The 17,123-nt window shown below is 41.2% G+C and overlaps 1 protein-coding gene across 1 annotated transcript in view; it reads left to right on the forward strand.

Moving 5' to 3' along the window:
• Pdp (pyruvate dehydrogenase [acetyl-transferring]-phosphatase 1-like protein, mitochondrial) overlaps positions 1-14,453 on the forward strand; it is a 240,990-nt gene extending 226,537 nt beyond the window's left edge. The window contains exon 3 of the mRNA XM_067125156.1: positions 13,184-14,453. Within this exon, the coding sequence (XP_066981257.1) occupies positions 13,184-14,352 (1,169 nt within the window). The 3' untranslated portion in view covers positions 14,353-14,453. The remainder of the gene's footprint in view (positions 1-13,183) is intronic.
• The last annotated feature ends 2,670 nt before the right edge of the window (positions 14,454-17,123 follow it).

The raw sequence follows: 17,123 nt of genomic DNA on the forward strand, positions 1-17,123 counted from the left end.
CTAATACAACTCTTAGTTATTATGTCTCTATGTTTTAGAACGTATTTGCCACACTAGCGCATTTACACTTCATAGACGGTACAGGTAAAATTAGGTCACAGTAAACTATCTACTGTACAGGGAAAGACGTACAGAGAAATAATAAGTTGTAAAAATGTGTGAGCACTAACTATGAGAGAGAGAGAGAGAGAGAGATTGTCCTTTCTTGAAATATCAAGTTAAATTATTTATGATTTATTACGGAGACAGAGAGAATAACATGAGAGAGAGAAAGAGAGAGAGGTTATTTTTACGATATCAGAAGATGGAAATTTAGTATTAAACTAACTTTTAAAGGAAATGAAAATTACTGTAATTTCATTTAAAAGTTAGCTTAATACATTACCCTTAAAAAAAGAAATAAATGGTCAATGTAAGAATATAGGAGAGTGTGAAGATTAGTATACTATTTCTCTCTCTCCCCATTCCACTGATCTATTTTTAGAAGTCTTCTCAACCTCTTTTTTTTAAAAACTTCTTTATTCTGTCTCTTTCTCTTGGTTCTGAAATACTCTATGTCTATGTTTTAGAACGGCGCATTTACTTTTGTAGACGGTACAGGTAAAATTAGGTCTATTTAAAATTGTCTACTGTACAGTTAAAGACACACAGAAAAACAGTAATATGTAGGTTGCGCTAACTACGAGAGAGAGAGGGAGAGACAGAGAGATAACAGTTGTCCTTACTTAAGAGAGTAAAATTTTGTATGAATTATTAAGGACAGAGAGAGAGAGAGAGAGAGAGAGAGAGAATTATGTAAGAAAGCTTTGACCTGCTATTCATCAACACTCCCCCTTCTTTGACCTGCTATTCAGCAACACTCCCCCTTCTTTGACCCACTAATCAGCAACACTCCCCCTTCTTGTCATGTTAAATCGACATGTCTGACAGCTTTTCCTTGGAGCTTCTTACAAAAGTTGTGGGGAAAGAAATTTTTTTATTTAAAATATAAATCACATACAACTTTTGTAATTACAGTTTTATTATTATTATTATTATTATTATTATTATTATTATTATTATTATTATTATTATTATTTGAAAATTAGTACTATCATTAGGTAAAAATGTATTTATCACACAAAACAAATAAACATTACTGTACATGTACCACAAAAATTCTCCCACCTCAGTAAAAGAGAGAGAGAGAGAGACAAAAAAAATTATTGCTTTTCTTATTTAATGTTATTTAAGTTACACATAAAAGCGTGAAAACTTACAAATTATATAAAAAAATACACATAAACACTTTTGCAGGGTTTCCTCAGTATTCGCAAATGTTCTCGTGTCTGTGAAAAACTCATGTGACAATTAGTTCTAATGAAAAGTTTGCTTGTCTATGTTTAGATATTTGCCAAATGTAACTACTTTTAAACATATTTATTTTTAATTTTTTGGCTTTATTTTATTAATTTATTATGGCATCAATAACCTAGATGTTGTGATGCCAGTTTTAGTAGCTATAATCAATCAATCAGTCTATCAATATGTGAAGCTTTTGCCAACAAGCAGCATCACATTACTGTTTTCTTTGATCTAGAGAAAGCTTATATTACAACATGGAGATATGGCATTCTGAGGGTTCTTTCTAAATGTAATCTGAGAGGCAATTTGCCTCTTTTTATCAAGGCATTTTTAAAAAATAGGTTGTTTCCCATTTCAAGTTGGAGTGACAATATCAGATGTATTCAATCAAGAAGAAGGAGTACCAGAGGAAAGTATTTTAAGTGTAACCTTTTTTGCGTTGGCAATCAAAGGGGTTTCCAAAATAATTCCCGCAGATATAACATACATATACCATTTTTTTTTTTTGATGACCTTTCGATATCCTTTGCAGCAACAAGGTTGGCAGTGGCTGATTGTCGCCTTCAGCTCTGCATTGATAATATAGTAAAGTGGACTGAGATGAATGGTTTTAGATTTTCTGCTTGTAAAACTGTAACCTTGCACTTTTGCTGTATAAGAGGATTCCATCCTGATCCAGATTTGCTCATACATAAGTAGAGAATTCCATGCGTTGGTGAAACAAGGTTTCTTGGGTTTATTTTTGATAGTAAGCTGACCTGGATTCCACATCTGAAATATATTAAGACAAAATGCTTGAAATCAATGAATGTGCTGAAAATTCTGTCTCACACTTCTTGGTGTGCAGACCAAACTCAGATGTTGAGATTATATAAAGCCTTGGTCTTTGTAGAATCAAATTATGGGTGTGAAGTGTACTCTTCTGCAAAGCCAAATAGCCTTAAAATGTTCAATTCAATTCATCATGGAGGAGTAAGATTGTGTACAGGAGCATTTAAATTATCTCCCACCAAGAGCATGCTTGGAGATGCTGGTGAGATGCCTCTGGATCTTCATTACCATCATCTGCTGGTTCAGAGCTGGTACAGATTTCAGAGGCTCCGTAAGTCTTTAACCAGCATTTGCATGAGAAATTAAAGGTATTGGCAGTTTTATGAAAATTGCCCCAAGGAATGTCAACCATTTGCTTTTAGAGTAAATTTTATTGTCAGGGAATTAAACATGCCAAGGATGGAGATTTTACCCGCAAGATATTCAGTTAGCTCCCCCCCCCTCTCCTTGAACCTTCCAGAGGTAAAGTTTTGTAGATATTTTCATTTTACCAAGACACAGTTGTCTAGTGAGGCCATGCAGTCAATATTTTTAGAACATTCCTTGCAAAATGATAACTCATTGCAGTTCTCATGGATGGCCCAAAGTCAAATGCTGGAGTCTGCTTTGGAGTGGCCTTCCCTGATACAGAAAGAAGTGGGAGATTATCATCTGTTTCATCTATTTTTACAGCAGAGCTATATGCAGTTTTAAAGGCACGGTCTCAAAAAATGCTAGTAAATGCTTATTTCTAAAGTTTAAACAGTAAACATGACCCTAATCTTGCTCCCAAATTATTAAGCTAACTTTTAAATGAAATTAAAGTTACTGTAATTTCATTTAAAAGTTAGCTTAATACATTACCCTTAAAAAAAGAAATAAATGGTTGACGTAAGAATTTAGGAGAGTGTGAAGATTAGTATACTGTATCTCTCTCTCTTTCACCATTCAACCAATCTATTTTTAGAAGTCTTCTCAACCTCGTTTTTAAAAACTTCTTTATTCTGTCTCTTTCTCTTTGTTCTGAAATGCTTTGTGTCTCTATGTTTTAGAGCTGTATACATTTGCTTTTTGTAGAAAGTACAGATAAAATTAGATCAATTTAAAATTATCTACTGTTAAATGTTTAAAACTTACAGAAAAACAGTAATGCGTAGATTATGCTATGAACGAGAGAGAGAGAGAGAGAGAGAGAGAGAGAGAGAGAGAGAGAGAGAGAGATAACAGTTGTCCTTACTTAAGAGAGTATAATTTTTTTTATGAATTATTAAGGACACAGAGAGAGAGAGAGAGAATTACATAAGAAATCTTTGACCCGCTAATCATCAACACTCCCCCTTCTTTGACCCGCTAATCAGCAACACACCCCCTTCTTTGACCCGCTGATGAGCAACACTCCCCCTTCTTGTCATGTTAAATCGACATGTCTGACAGCTTTGCCCTAGAGGTTCTTACAAAAGATGTGGGGAAAGAAATTTTTTAATTTAAAATATAAATCACATACGAATTTTGTAATTACAGTTTTATTATTATTATTATTATTATTATTATTATTATTATTATTATTATTATTATTGTTATTATTATTTAATCTTATTAATCTTATTGATATTTGAAAATTAGTACTTATTATTAGGTAAAAAATTTATGTATCACACAAAACAAATGAACATATACATGTACCATAAAAATTCTCTCATCTCAGTAAAAGAGAGAGAGAGAGACTGTTTATTGCTTATATTATTTAAGAGAAGTTATTGCTTTTATTATTTAATGTTATTTAAGTTACACATAAAAATTGTTTTTCTTATAAATTACATAGAAAATTAAACATAAACACTTTTGCAGGGTTTCCTCAGTATTCACAAATGTTCTAACGTGTCTGTGAAAACTTCGTGTGACAATTAGTTAGGTTCCAATGAAAAGTTAACGTGTCTGTGAATTCACGAGAACTCGAATCTCGCAAATTTGGGATATTACTGTATATGTTTAGATATTTGTCAAATGAAACTACTTTTAAACTTGTTTATTTTTTTTTTTTCATTTTATTAATTTATTATGGCATCAATAACCAAGGTGTTGTGATGCCAGTTTTTTAAATAATCAATCAATCAGTCTATCAATATGTGAAGCTTTTGTAACAAGCAGCATCACATTACTGTTTTCTTTGATCTAGAAAAGCAGTATATTACAACATGGAGATATGGCATTCTGAGGTTCTTTCTAAATGTAACCTGAGAGGCAATTTGCCTCTTTTATCAAGGCATTTTTAAAAAATAGGTTGTTTCCCATTTTCAAGTTGGAGTGACAATATCAGATGTATTCAATCAAGAAGAAGAGTACCAGAGGAAAGTATTTTAAGTGTAACCTTTTTGCGTTGGCAATCAAAGGGGTTTCAAAATAATTCCATAGATATAACATACATATACCATTTTTTTTTTGATGACCTTTCGATATCCTTTGCAGCAACAAGGTTGGCAGTGGCTGATCGTCGCCTTCAGCTCTGCATTAATAATACAGTAAAGTGGACTGAGATGAGTGGTTTTAGATTTTCTGCTTGTAAAACTGTAACCTTGCACTTTTGCCGAATAAGAGGATTCCATCCTGATCCTTATTTGTTCATACATAAGCAGAGAATTCCATGTGTTGGTGAAACAAGGTTTCTTGGGTTTATTTTTGATAGCAAACTGACCTGGATTCCACATCTGAAGTATATTAAGACAAAATGCTTGAAATCAATGAATGTGCTGAAAATTCTGTCTCACACTTCTTGGGGTGCAGACCAAAGTCAGATGTTTTGAGATTATATAAAGCCTTGGTCTTTGTAGAATCAAATTATGGGTGTGAAGAGTACTCTTCTGCAAAGCCAAATAGCCTTAAAATGTTCCGTTCAATTCATCATGAAGGAGTAAGATTGTGTACAGGAGGATTTAAATTATCTCCCACCAAGAGCATGCTTGGAGATGCTGGTGAGATGCCTCTGGATCTTCATTACCATCATCTGCTGGTTCAGAGCTGGTACAGATTTCAGAGGCTCCGTAAGTCTTTAACCAGCATTTGTAAGAGAAATTAAAGGTATTGGCAGTTTTATGAAAATTGTCCCAAGGAACATCAACCATTTGCTTTTAGAGTAAATTTTACAGTCAGGGAATTAAACATGCCAAGGATGGAGATTTTACCCAAAAGATATTCAGTTAGCCCCCAACTCTTTGAACCTTCCAGAGATAAAGTTTCATTTTACCAAGACACAATTGTCTAGTGAGGCCATGCAGTCAATATTTTTAGAACATTCCTTGCAAAATAACTCCATTGCAGTTTTCACGGATGGCTCAATGACAGTCAAATGCTGGAGTCTGCTTTGGAGTGGCCTTTCCTGATATAGAAAGAAGTGGGAGATTATCATCTGTTTCATCTATTTTTTACAGCAGAGCTGTATGCAATTTTAAAGGCTTTAAAGGAAATTTTAATTCAGAATGGAAACAGTTTTACCATATATTGTGACTAAGGAGTGTTCTTCAGTCATTAGAACCTTTTTACTCTCTAAACCCACTGATTTTAGAGATATTGGAATGGCTACTTTTAGGGAGGAGAAGAAGTAGAGAAGTGGTTTCACTTATACAACTTACCCGGTAGTTACATATAGCTGTCGTCTTTGACGTCACGGCAGTATTCAAATTTCGCTAAGCTTATCGTTACAAAACTGATCCTCTACCCCCCCCTCTATCGGGGTATCGGGAACCGTCCCAAGAACACGCGCATTAGTTTTTGCCGTGCGAACCGGTAATACGGTTCTGCTGCTGGTATAAATTCTCAACAATTCGAACTGACTCTAATTCCTTTTTTGGTGAAGTACTCGGTTTGTTGTTTTTGCTGGCGCTAGTTATTGCTTTTCTTTCAGAGTTATTATTAGTTAGACTATTATGTCTGATTCTGGTTCTAGTGGTATCGGTTTTGCAGCAAAGGCTGCAAAACCAGACTTGAGTAAGCTTAGTCTAGATCCGCACACTTTTAGCTTTTCATGCAGGGCAAAAATGTTCTGCTGATTTGACTTGTAAAGTGTGAACTTCTAACTTTGTCTGACTGGAGTGCTTTGGGGGAAGTACAAAGAAGCTAGAAAGAGATAGGATTAGGAAGGCCTCTTCTAGGTCTTCGAGGTCAGGAGGTAGTCAAGAGGTTTTCGTAAATCCTATTATCCCTGCTCCCCTGTAGTTCCTGTAGTTTTACCTACCCTGGACACCGTTTCTACCAATCCTGATACCGTGTCAGTCCTTAATGCGTTTATGTCTTCCATGCAGAAAATGGGGACAATTTGCAGCAGTTAGTAGACCGCAGTGATAATCAGTGTTGTGCCTTGTGTAAGTGTTGTGGAGAGGTAGCTTCTCGGCCCATTCACGCTCCCAGGTCTAGGCCCTGTCAGGCTCCCAGGTTCAGGGAGAAGGCATGCGAAAATATTGGAGGTGAGTGGGACCTGCTCCCGAGTTTGCCCCTCAAGCAGTCCTGTTGCCGCTTCCCAGGCTGCTGGCCCTCACCACCGAAAAAGGTGAGGAGCGGAGAGTGTCAGTGGATCCAGTTGGAGTTCCTCCCCGCCTAGAGGTTGGCGCTTTCGACTCTTCTAGACCTTTGAAGAGGTCTTTTCTGCTTTCTCCATTGAAGATTCCTGAAGAAGGCTCTTCTGGAGGATCCTTCCCCCTCCTGTAGCTTTTGGGCAGAACCGGAGAGCTTTCTTAGAATCGGACTCGTCTCATTGCAATTATCGGTGGATCCTCCCTATCAGACGATTACATCTGAGAGGCCTGCTCCTTTTGGCGCCAGCGACTCCTGTGACTCCTGTTCCTGTGGCGCCTGCTCCAGCATTCGATGAACCTCAACAGCTTTTGATTGACGGAATTAACGCCCGTTTGGACTCGATTTTACAACTTTTGTCTAAAAATCAAGTCTCTTCTTTGGCTCCTCCTCACGATGCCAGTGGCGCCACCTCAACTCCTGAGTTCTGTCGCCCGGTAGCGCCGCCGCTTGCGCCTCCGTTGGCGCCACCTTTGGCTGCTGTGCCGATTCGCCTCCTTGGCGCCTCCTGTGATAAAGCGGCGCCTGCCTGCGGATTGACTATGTCTGCGCTCGGTAGCGCCGCCGCTTGCGCCTTCATTGACGCCTCCTGTCGTTGTGGTACCCGACGGCTCCGCCTTTGGCGCCACCTTATTGCTGTATCAACTATGCCTCCTTTGGCGCCTCCGATGGCTCCTCAACAGGCTCAAACTCTTTCGGTGACACAGCAAGAATATGTCACTAGCCTTCCAGCCCCGCTCGTGTAACTCAAGTCTCAGTTCAAGGAGACTTGGATGAAGATGTTGTCCAGCTGGACTTATCCCCAATTTCTGACGAACTCCTCTCGGGCTTAGAGGAGCAGTGTAAGGAGGAGAAGTCTCCGCGCAACTCTCTTCCTACAAGAAGCTCTTGAAGTTCTTTATTGAGAACTTCCCTGATTACGTTCTCGCCTGCGGCTCCTCCGTCTCCTGGGTCCCAGTACAAGAGGACAAGGCTTCTGTTTCTTCTTCGGACTTTACCAAACTTGTCCTGTTCGTCTCGGCGAAGAAAGGCCTTAAGAAGATGGATGCTTGGCTGGCCGAGAAGAGGAAATTGGAAAGAACGTCTTCTGTCTTCCCCTTCCTCGTCGTTCCTTCCGTGACCGGAGTTGGTATGAGACTGGGAAATGTTTTCCCTAGGTGTGGCTGCCTCCGCACAGGGGACTTCTCCAGTCTCATGGATGCCAATGGAGGACCGCACTGAATTCTCTGTCAAGGTCTTCTTTACGTCCTCGAACTGGATCAAGTTTTTTAGGTGTCTTGGACTCTTGAAATTGTGAGCTTCCTGGACTGAGATTTTCAGGCCTTAGCCAGGAAGATTAAATTTTAATCTTCCTTCCGAGCTCTTGGATGATGTGGTAGGTTAGTGGATTGCATGGATAGGGCATCTCTGGTGACAGTGCAGTAGAACTGGCCTCTTTATTTACGACAGGGTTCTCAAAAAGAGGCAACTTTGGTGCTCCTTCCTAGCAAAAGGTGTTTCTTCAAGCCAGAAGTCTGCTCTTTGTTTTCTCCTTTAAACAAGGCTCATCTGTTTCCCAGGAAAGAGTTGGTTGCTGCAATTTCCCAGGCGTTAGCCCAGAAGTCAACCCAGGATCTTTTGTCGAGTCTGCCAAGAAAGCGAAACAGACCTGTGCTTTCTACCGCTTCTGTGTAAATTGTTTCGTCCCCCAGCTTTCTCAAATTTGGACAGTATAAAGGAAGACCCTCTAAATGTGTTTTTGGCAGGGCCAGAGGAAAAGGCAAAGCCACGCCTAGAACCTCAAATTATCCCAGAAGAAATGAACCTTTTGTCCTCCATTCAGCTGTTAGCCAGACTGCAAAGGTTCTGGCAAGAGTAAAACAGATCTCGGCAGACCCTTGGACGATCCAAGTTTTAAAAGAAGGATATGCCATCCCCTTCCTTTCCAAACCTCCTTTAGTGGAGGCTCCAGTTTCTTTACAGGCGTAAACAACTCCGGAAACTAGACGCCCTTCACTCAGAAGTCCGAGCCATGCTGGAGAAGGAAGCGATAGAACTGCTTCATGCCCCTCTATCTCCAGGTTTCTACAATCGTCTGTTCCTGGTTTTCACGAAAGCATCAGGGGATGGAGACCGTCCTGGGCGTGAGTTTGAATGTCTTCGTTCAGAAGACAAAATTCTCCATGGAGACAACTCAGTCGGTCTTGGCGTCTTTACATCAGGGGATTGGATGGTTTGATAGACCTCCAAGGCGCTTATTTTCACGTCCGATACACCCAGCTTCAAGGAAGTTCCTGAGGTTATTATCTTGAGGACAGGTTTATCAGTTCCGTTCCAATCTGCTTGGTCTGTCGACAGCCCCGCAAGTTTTCACAAGGATCCTGTTGTCAAGCCAGACATCTTCACCTGGAAGGAATTCGAGTTTCCATGTACCTCGACGATTGGCTGCTCAAAGCTGCTTCGAGGGAGAGCTGTTTGGAGGACCTATCAAAGACTCTTCAATTAACGAAGAAGTCTCCAGGCCTCATTATCAACGAGAAGAAGTCTTGCCTTACTCCCAGTCAGCAGATTGTCTATTTGGGAGTGAGTCTGGACTCTCAGACTTTTCAGGCTTTTCTGTCCAACCAACGGATAGCCTCATGCCTGCAGAAGATCGAATGGCGACTTTCTGCAGAGGAAGATTTGTTCACTCTGAACGAATGGATGAGCCTCGTGGGAACCTTAACTTCAGTGGAGAAGTTTGTAAAACTGGGGCGCTTAAACCTGAGACCACTGCAGTTTTACCTGCAAAGAAGTGGCCCAGAAACAGTTCCCGGACTCCTTCACATTCGCCATTTCAAGAAAAGATAAAGGAGTGCCTCCGTTGGTGGAGGTCAGAAGGAAGGCTGTCACAAGGACTTCCTCTTCAGCTTCGAACCCAGACCTAACTCTTTTTCCGACGCCTCGGACAAGGGCTGGGGAGCGACTATGGGGACAAAAGAAGTTTCTGGGCCAGTGGCAAGAGAAGAGAGAAACTGGCATATCAGTCGAAAGGAACTAAAAGCGGTTCACTTAGCCCTGTTAGCCTTTCAAAAAGAAGTGGAAGGCAAATGCGTCTTGATCCAGGCGGACAACACGACCGCTCTGGCATACATTCGAAACAGGGGCACTCACTGTGGTCCCTCCTTCGAGACCTCGAGGAGCTTCTAGTTTGGACCTGAGGAGATCGGGACCAGACTAGTGACGAGATTCATTCAAGGGGAGAAAAAATGTGGCAGCGGACCTTCTCAGCAGAAAGAACCAGGTCCTATCCAACGAGTGGACTTTACATCCCCTAGTTTGCGAGGAGCTTTGGAAGATATGGGGGCGTCCGCTCATAGATCTCTTTGCAACCGACAAAACGACTCGGCTGCCCCTTTACTGCTCTCCAGTTCCAGACAACAAAGCGGTTTTCGTGGATGCAATGTTCATGGACTGGTCGGACCTGGACCTGTATGCCTTTCCCCGTTCAAGATCCTGCGGCAAGTAATCTCAAGTTCTCAAGCCATCAAACGTAAGGATGACTCTGGTGGCTCCATTCTGGCCGTCCAGGGAATGGTTCCCGGACCTTCTAAACCTACTGTCAAACTTTCCGAGACTTCTGCCAGAGAGACCAGATTTACTCAGACAGCCGCACTTTCAGAGGTTCCACCAAAACTTGTCCGCTCTTCATCTTGTCGCCTGCAGACTGTCAGGAACTCATCAGAAAGATCTTTTCAAGAGAGGCCGGAAGCTATCGTAAAGCCAAAAGAAATCCTCCGACAATGTTTACCAGGCCCCTTGTGGACACAGTTTAGGTCCTGGTGTCGAAGAAAGGCGTGTCTTCTTCTTAAATAAATTCTATAGCTTGATGGCGATTTTCTCTTGTTCCTCCACAGAGAAAAAAGCTTGCTGTACCTACCATTAAGGTATTAGAGCCATGTTAACTTTTTTCTTTCGACATAGGGGTCTTGAAGTGTCTTTGAGTCAAGACCTTTCAGATCTGATTAGATCATTTAATATGTCAAAAAGAGACCAGAAGAGACCAGTGGCGTGGAATCTTGACAAAAAGTGCTGAGATGAGTTACGGTCTCAGTCCTTTGAACCCGATGGCGAACATCTCCTTGAAGGATCTCACGAAAAAGACTCTTTTTTTGGTAGCTCTGGCTCACTTCCAGGAGAAAAGTGAGCTACATGCGATTGACAAAAGAGTAGGCTTTGCTAAGGGAAGGCAGTATGTATGTCTACTTTGGTTTCTTAGCCAAGAACGAAGACCCGTCTAGACCTTGGCCAAGAGAGTTTTAAATTAAGGACCTTTCCCAATTGGTCAATCCTGAAGAACCCGAAAGGTACCTCTGCCCTGTGAGAGCTCTCAAGTTCTATTCAGAGAACGAAAGAAGGTCAGAGGTCCCAATGACCACCTCTGGTGCTCGGTTAGAGATCCTTCTAGGCCTCTCTCTAAGAATGCCCTTTCTTTGAGAAGCCTGATAAAAGCTCATGAGCAGTGTGCTGACTCGGAGATGAGTATTCTTAAGGTAAAGCGATAGAGATTAGAGCGGTTTCGATCTTCTGTAGCCTTTAGCAGAAACTTATCTGTGAAGGACTTGGTTAAGTCCACCTTTTGGAGATGCAAGTCAGTGTTTGCATCGTTATTATTTAGTGGACGTGCAAACTGTTTTGTCGAAGAGTGCAGTAATCAACTGGGGCCCTTTATTTACGACTGACACGGTGTTGGGGGAGGGTGAAAAGGAGTCCGCTCCTTAACTAACATTTCACCTTGGTGTTGGGGTTGTTGTTTTTTTGAAGGTTGCCTGGAGATACATGATGTGTTAGTATCTTCCAGTTTTTAATCTTTAGGCAGCCTTGGTTTTATGGTAATGTTAGGTGATCCCCGTTTTGTTGTTCCATGTTGTACGCCTGATCAAAGGCATCAGACTTGTCCATTGCCAGCCATGTTCTCATTGTCTGGTACTGTTTTTATTGTGTCCGACACACGGATCAAACTTATATCCTCTCGGCACAATATAAATGCTTAAGCAGACTACAGAGGCAAATAACCACTGAGTCAGCTACCTTTAAAAAAAAAAACCTATGTCTAACTTGTTGCAAGTAGATAATTCAAGAATTTTATTAGCTGCCAGTGCCCCACCTCCCACAAGGGATGCCAATCAGCTATATGTAACTACCGGGTAAGTTGTATAAGTGAAAATGAAATTTTTATGATAAAATAAGTTTCACTTATACTTACCCGGTAGTTTGATCAAATCATAACCCTCCTCCTCCCTCACCTGGGCAGTTGGGCAAAAATTATGACGTGTTCTTGGGACGGTTCCGATACCCAGATAGAGGCGGGGTAGAGGATCACCTTTTTGCACGATAGCGCTTTTATTAATTTGAATACTGCCGTTCCGTCAAGTCACGACAGCTATATGTAACTACCGGGTAAGTATAAGTGAAGCGTTATTTTATCATAAAAATTTCATATTTTTACTGGGTGCCTTCCCATGTTGGTGTGGTTGGGAACGAGGGAGCTGACCAACTTGCAAAGTCAGCAGTCACCTCCCCAGAACCCAGAAGATGCCTACTGCCATATCGGGATTTATATCCTCTGGTAGGTCAGAAAATTAAAAAGTGTTGGTGGTCCCTATGGGAAAATATTTTAACGAATCAGAAAACGAACAGTATCACGTCATCATTGTCTCCTTGGTCATATCCCCATATGCCAAGGAGACAAGAAACGATGTTATGCAGATTGAGGATTGAGCAAACAAGACTCAGTCATGTTTTCTTAATATCCTATGAAAATCCTCCATTTTGCAATAACTGTATTGTTTCCTTGACTGTGAGACATTTGCTGGTCGATTGTCCCAGTCTTGGGAATTTGAGACAGGTTCCATCCTGGGGGCGTGACAGAGAATGTCATTTTATTCTAGCTACAACTCTTGGTGAGAATTGTAATATAGAGCAGTTATATATCTTTATGTGGGAGGTGGGCCTACTCAACAAAATTTAGATTTTACATATAAAGTATATGTAAGTATTGATAATATATTCGAACAAATATGATTATATACATGTATATTTTTAGATATTTTTATGTGCAGTTGTTTTTAAACTTATTTATTTATTTTTAGTTTTCTATCTAAATTTATTACGGCTTCAATAACGTAGATGTTGTGACACCAGTTTTAATAGACGTAGTCAGTCACTCAATCACCTAGTGAGAACAGATGTACAAGAGATTCATGTGAGCAGCCATTTGGCTTTTGTTTGAATGCTGACTCATCTCTTGGCATGGAGATGTGAGCTATCTTTAGCAGTAGGTAATATCCTACATAAAATTTTTCTCTATAAATATATGGATTATAAAAAGAAATATGATCCAAATGATACAGTATATTTCTTGAAGTGGTTCAATATATTATAGCATACATGTACTCTGGCTTGGAAATTTAAAACACATTCCTAACATAATTAAATTATTTTACAGGATACCTTTTTGGAGTGTTTGATGGTCATGGAGGCCCAGAATGTAGTCAAGTAGTGGCAAAGAGATTGTTTGATTACATAGCAGCTTCATTAGTACCTCGTGCTGAATTGCGCCGCTTAGTATCAGAATGGGAATCAGGTATTCGTGTCCCTCTAACTCAAGTGTTTAATGATCCATCACATTTTGTGTCAGGATTACAAGAAATATATGAAGCATCACTGCTAAACTATTGTCATACATTGTTAACTACTGTCACTCAGGATTTCAGCATGGAAGAAGCTTTAATAGGAGCGTTTAAACAACTAGATGAAGATATTAGTCGTGAAGTTCAAGAAAATCAGGATTCAGAGATGCTAGAGCCTTTACTTCGTGTAGCTCTCTCTGGATCTGTTGCATGTGTTGCACACATAGATGGACCTCATCTTCATATAGCTAATACTGGTGACTGTGGTGCTGTGATGGGTGTACAATTACAAGATGTTATAGGAGGTTGGCGTGCTCTTCGCCTTACCAATGATCATTCATGGGAAAACTCAGCAGAGGTTAATCGAGTGCTCTCGGAACATCCTCCATCTGAAGGTGATACAGTCATAAAAGATCAAAGACTTTTAGGACTGCTAATGCCATTCAGAGCTTTTGGAGATTTTCGGTTTAAATGGGACAGGGATGTACAGGTAGATATAATAGAGCAGTATGTAGGGCCAGGTAATATAATACGCAATTGTCTCACACCACCATATCTCACTTGTGTACCAGAGGTCACTTACCATAGACTACGGCCATTTGATAGATTCATGATAATGGGGTCGGATGGTCTGTGGGAAAGTATGAGTGCTGTAGATTGCATTACTCTTGTAGGTGAATATATGTCGGGACGTCAAACACTTCAGCCGGTTCGTTTTCCTAGACAGGCAGTGACTCTGGGTGAAGTTTCACAGCTTTTGGATCAAAGACAGAGAGGTTTGAGCCTAAAGCCAGTTGACACTAATGCTGCCACCCATTTAATTCGTTATGCATTAGGAGGTTCAGATACAGGCTTAGACCATGGACGCCTTTCACATTCATTAACCCTTCGTCCAGAAGTACGTAGATATTTTAGAGATGATATATCAATCCATGTGGTTTTCTTTGATGCAAACTTTTTACGTGTATGTTCTGTTGAAATTTAGTTTTGAATGGGAAAAATTCCCATTACAGTTACATGTACTTACTTTTCTTCTGACTTTTGCAAATTATGTACATAACAGTGATAATAAAGGTTCCTCTTACTCATAGGGTTTTATTTTTGAACACTAAAATATTGCACTTTGTTCCTACACAAATACAAACCTTTGTTCTTTACAGTAGGATAAGCTTGGGAACCGAGTTTGAGTGGCTGTTAAAAACTTACTGGCAAGGTAGATAACTATCAGCGGGTAGGGGGGAAGCTTCCAGCTGCCAACTTGACAATTCTTGCAAGTTTGGAGGAGACCAAGAGACAAGGAGTATGGCCATCCCAGGGAATCTCAGGGGAGCCCAGTGTGAAGGCTTTATTGAATCGCCATTTTGCTGCTTCTGTGACTCCTGTGACTATGATTAGGGTGACCATGACATCTTCGATGTTCACCATATCTATTGGCTCCTTCACTGCACCTGTGTATATGATGACTCCTCAACTCCTCACACCATCACTATAATTGCCTTGAGGCGTTAGGGCCAGATCTCCTTTGTTCCTTGACCAAGAACTTGACCTCAGAGAACCTGAAGAAGATGACGAAACACAAGAGGAAGTCATTGTCATCATATACTTTATCTTTGTCTTCATCTGGTGCTTCTGCTTCGTACCCTTTGACTTCTACTACTAGTAAGCAGAAGAGGAAGAAGGATGCTTTACCTCCCAGTGTGAAGTCTTGCAAGACTCCCAGCTGTTGGTTCTTTTCTGTAGAGAGATGAGGAGGTCCTTTGCTTCGCCTTCCCCATCGGTAGAGGTTTTGGCCTCTTAGAAGGCTGTGGCATATTCAAGGGACAGCCCCTGCCCACGTTTGCTTGAGTGAGACGATTCTCTCTAACCTGTGAGGATTTCACCACTGCCAGTTAGTGACCACACACAGCCTCCCTCTCCAGAGGAAGTCCCAGTCTTCTCTTGGTTGGGTGAGGGTGCCAGGGACCTTTCACTTGTTCCCTCCACCTCTTTGGGCATTTCCAAGAGGAGGGTGTTGGACAGGCTCACGGACCATGACAGGGATCGTTCATGCTCATGGTTCAGTCTCACAAACTATGACAAGGACTGGTCACTCTCCCTGCTCAGTCTGACCAGGAAGGCATATGAGCCTGGTATGGTCCTAGGACTGGACAGATAATATATACCTGAGTGGTTGAATGATCCCTAGGGAGCTCTGAGGAGTTTCCCTCCCCTGCAGAGGGAGTAAATCAGGATATCTGAGACCTGGAAGTGCCTGAGGGTCCTCTGCCGCAGGATTCTGATACTCCTGAGTTACAGAGGCAGTTGCCTGCATCAGGTCATTTGGCTGATCAAGCAGCATAATGACCAAGAAGAAAGAAGCATGGCTGCATCCTCAGACTGCTTCTCTGCCATTGAGACCAAATGGGGTATGCAAAAAGACCCTCAGCCTTCGATTGGTTTGCTGTGGTCCAAATTTGCCAGTGGGGTCCTGGACCAGGTGAATTCTCGTGTTAGGGAAAGATAATTTACTTCGGTCCAGCTGGTCCAGTAAATTGCTTCCTATATTTCTTAAACTCATCAGAGGGAATATGTCCTGGATTTGAGTGTTATACCTCCTACAGGTAGGCACAGACCTGATGCACTTGGTGCTCAGTGTCTCGCTAGATTGCCTTCATTCTGAGATTGTCTCCCATTCGGAGGCAATGGCGCGAAGTCAACAGCCATGGCTGCACTCCAGGCAGTCTCCTGTCTGGACTTATGATCCTTCACAGTAGCTCTCATGTCCTCATCAGGTGGTCATATTCCTGATGAGGATGGTTCCTTCAGGATACTGCTGCTATCTGGAGGTAGGGCAGTTACCTACCTAGCCCACCAGATGACAGTCTTGTGGACCTTTCAGTCCTCTGCCCTTTCTGGGAAGGGAGGCAAGTTAAGAAGAAAGGTGGAGGATGCTAAAGGTGGTGCTCCTCCCCACTAGCTGCCAAAAGTGGAGGGGTGCCTGCTGAGCCATTGGGCAGCTTTGCAGCAACACAGAGCAGAGACCTGAATAGTAGATGACCTGCGAAAAGGATATCTTCTCCACTTTGAGTCTCTGCCACCCCTTACCTGTGATCCAGTCAGATTTCACTCTTACATTCCCGACCCACAGAAGGATTTCGCCCTCTAGGGGAGGTGAATGAGATGCTAAGAAAATGCACATTGGAAGTCATGCCTGGTTGGTCTCCAGGTTTCTACAGCCACTTGTTCTTGGTAGAGAAGGCAACAGGGGGTTGGAGACCAGTTATAGACCCTCTCTCCAATGAACCATTTCATGCATCAGACCCTGTTCAAGGTGGAATCTGCTCCATATTAGATTCCATCAGAGAGAGTGACTTCATGCTTTTGATAGACCTGAAAGATGTGTACTTTCAGATACCCATTGTTATGAACCACTTTTGGTTCAGCAGGTTCTTAAATACAAACAAAGTTACGGGACTGGAATGACTGGCAGAAATTGAGGCAGACAAAGGAGGAAGGAGCTGAACGAAACAAAAAAAATTACCTTAAACTAATTTATTATAACAAAGTTATATACATTATATACAAATGAGTCCAGGTTTGGCATTAAATAAATCACAATTAACAGAGTCAAAATCAAAAGCAAAAATAAATGTAGCTGAAACTGAGTTTCTCTACCAAAAAATGAGTAACATCAATAACAATGAATAAACATAATGATCGCTTTAACTTAGTCAACAATAAAATACAAATCAACAAACACTTCAGCTACATCACATA

This window comes from Macrobrachium rosenbergii, chromosome 23 (assembly GCF_040412425.1).
Source record: "Macrobrachium rosenbergii isolate ZJJX-2024 chromosome 23, ASM4041242v1, whole genome shotgun sequence".
In the NCBI taxonomy this organism is placed as follows: Eukaryota; Metazoa; Arthropoda; class Malacostraca; order Decapoda; family Palaemonidae; genus Macrobrachium; species Macrobrachium rosenbergii.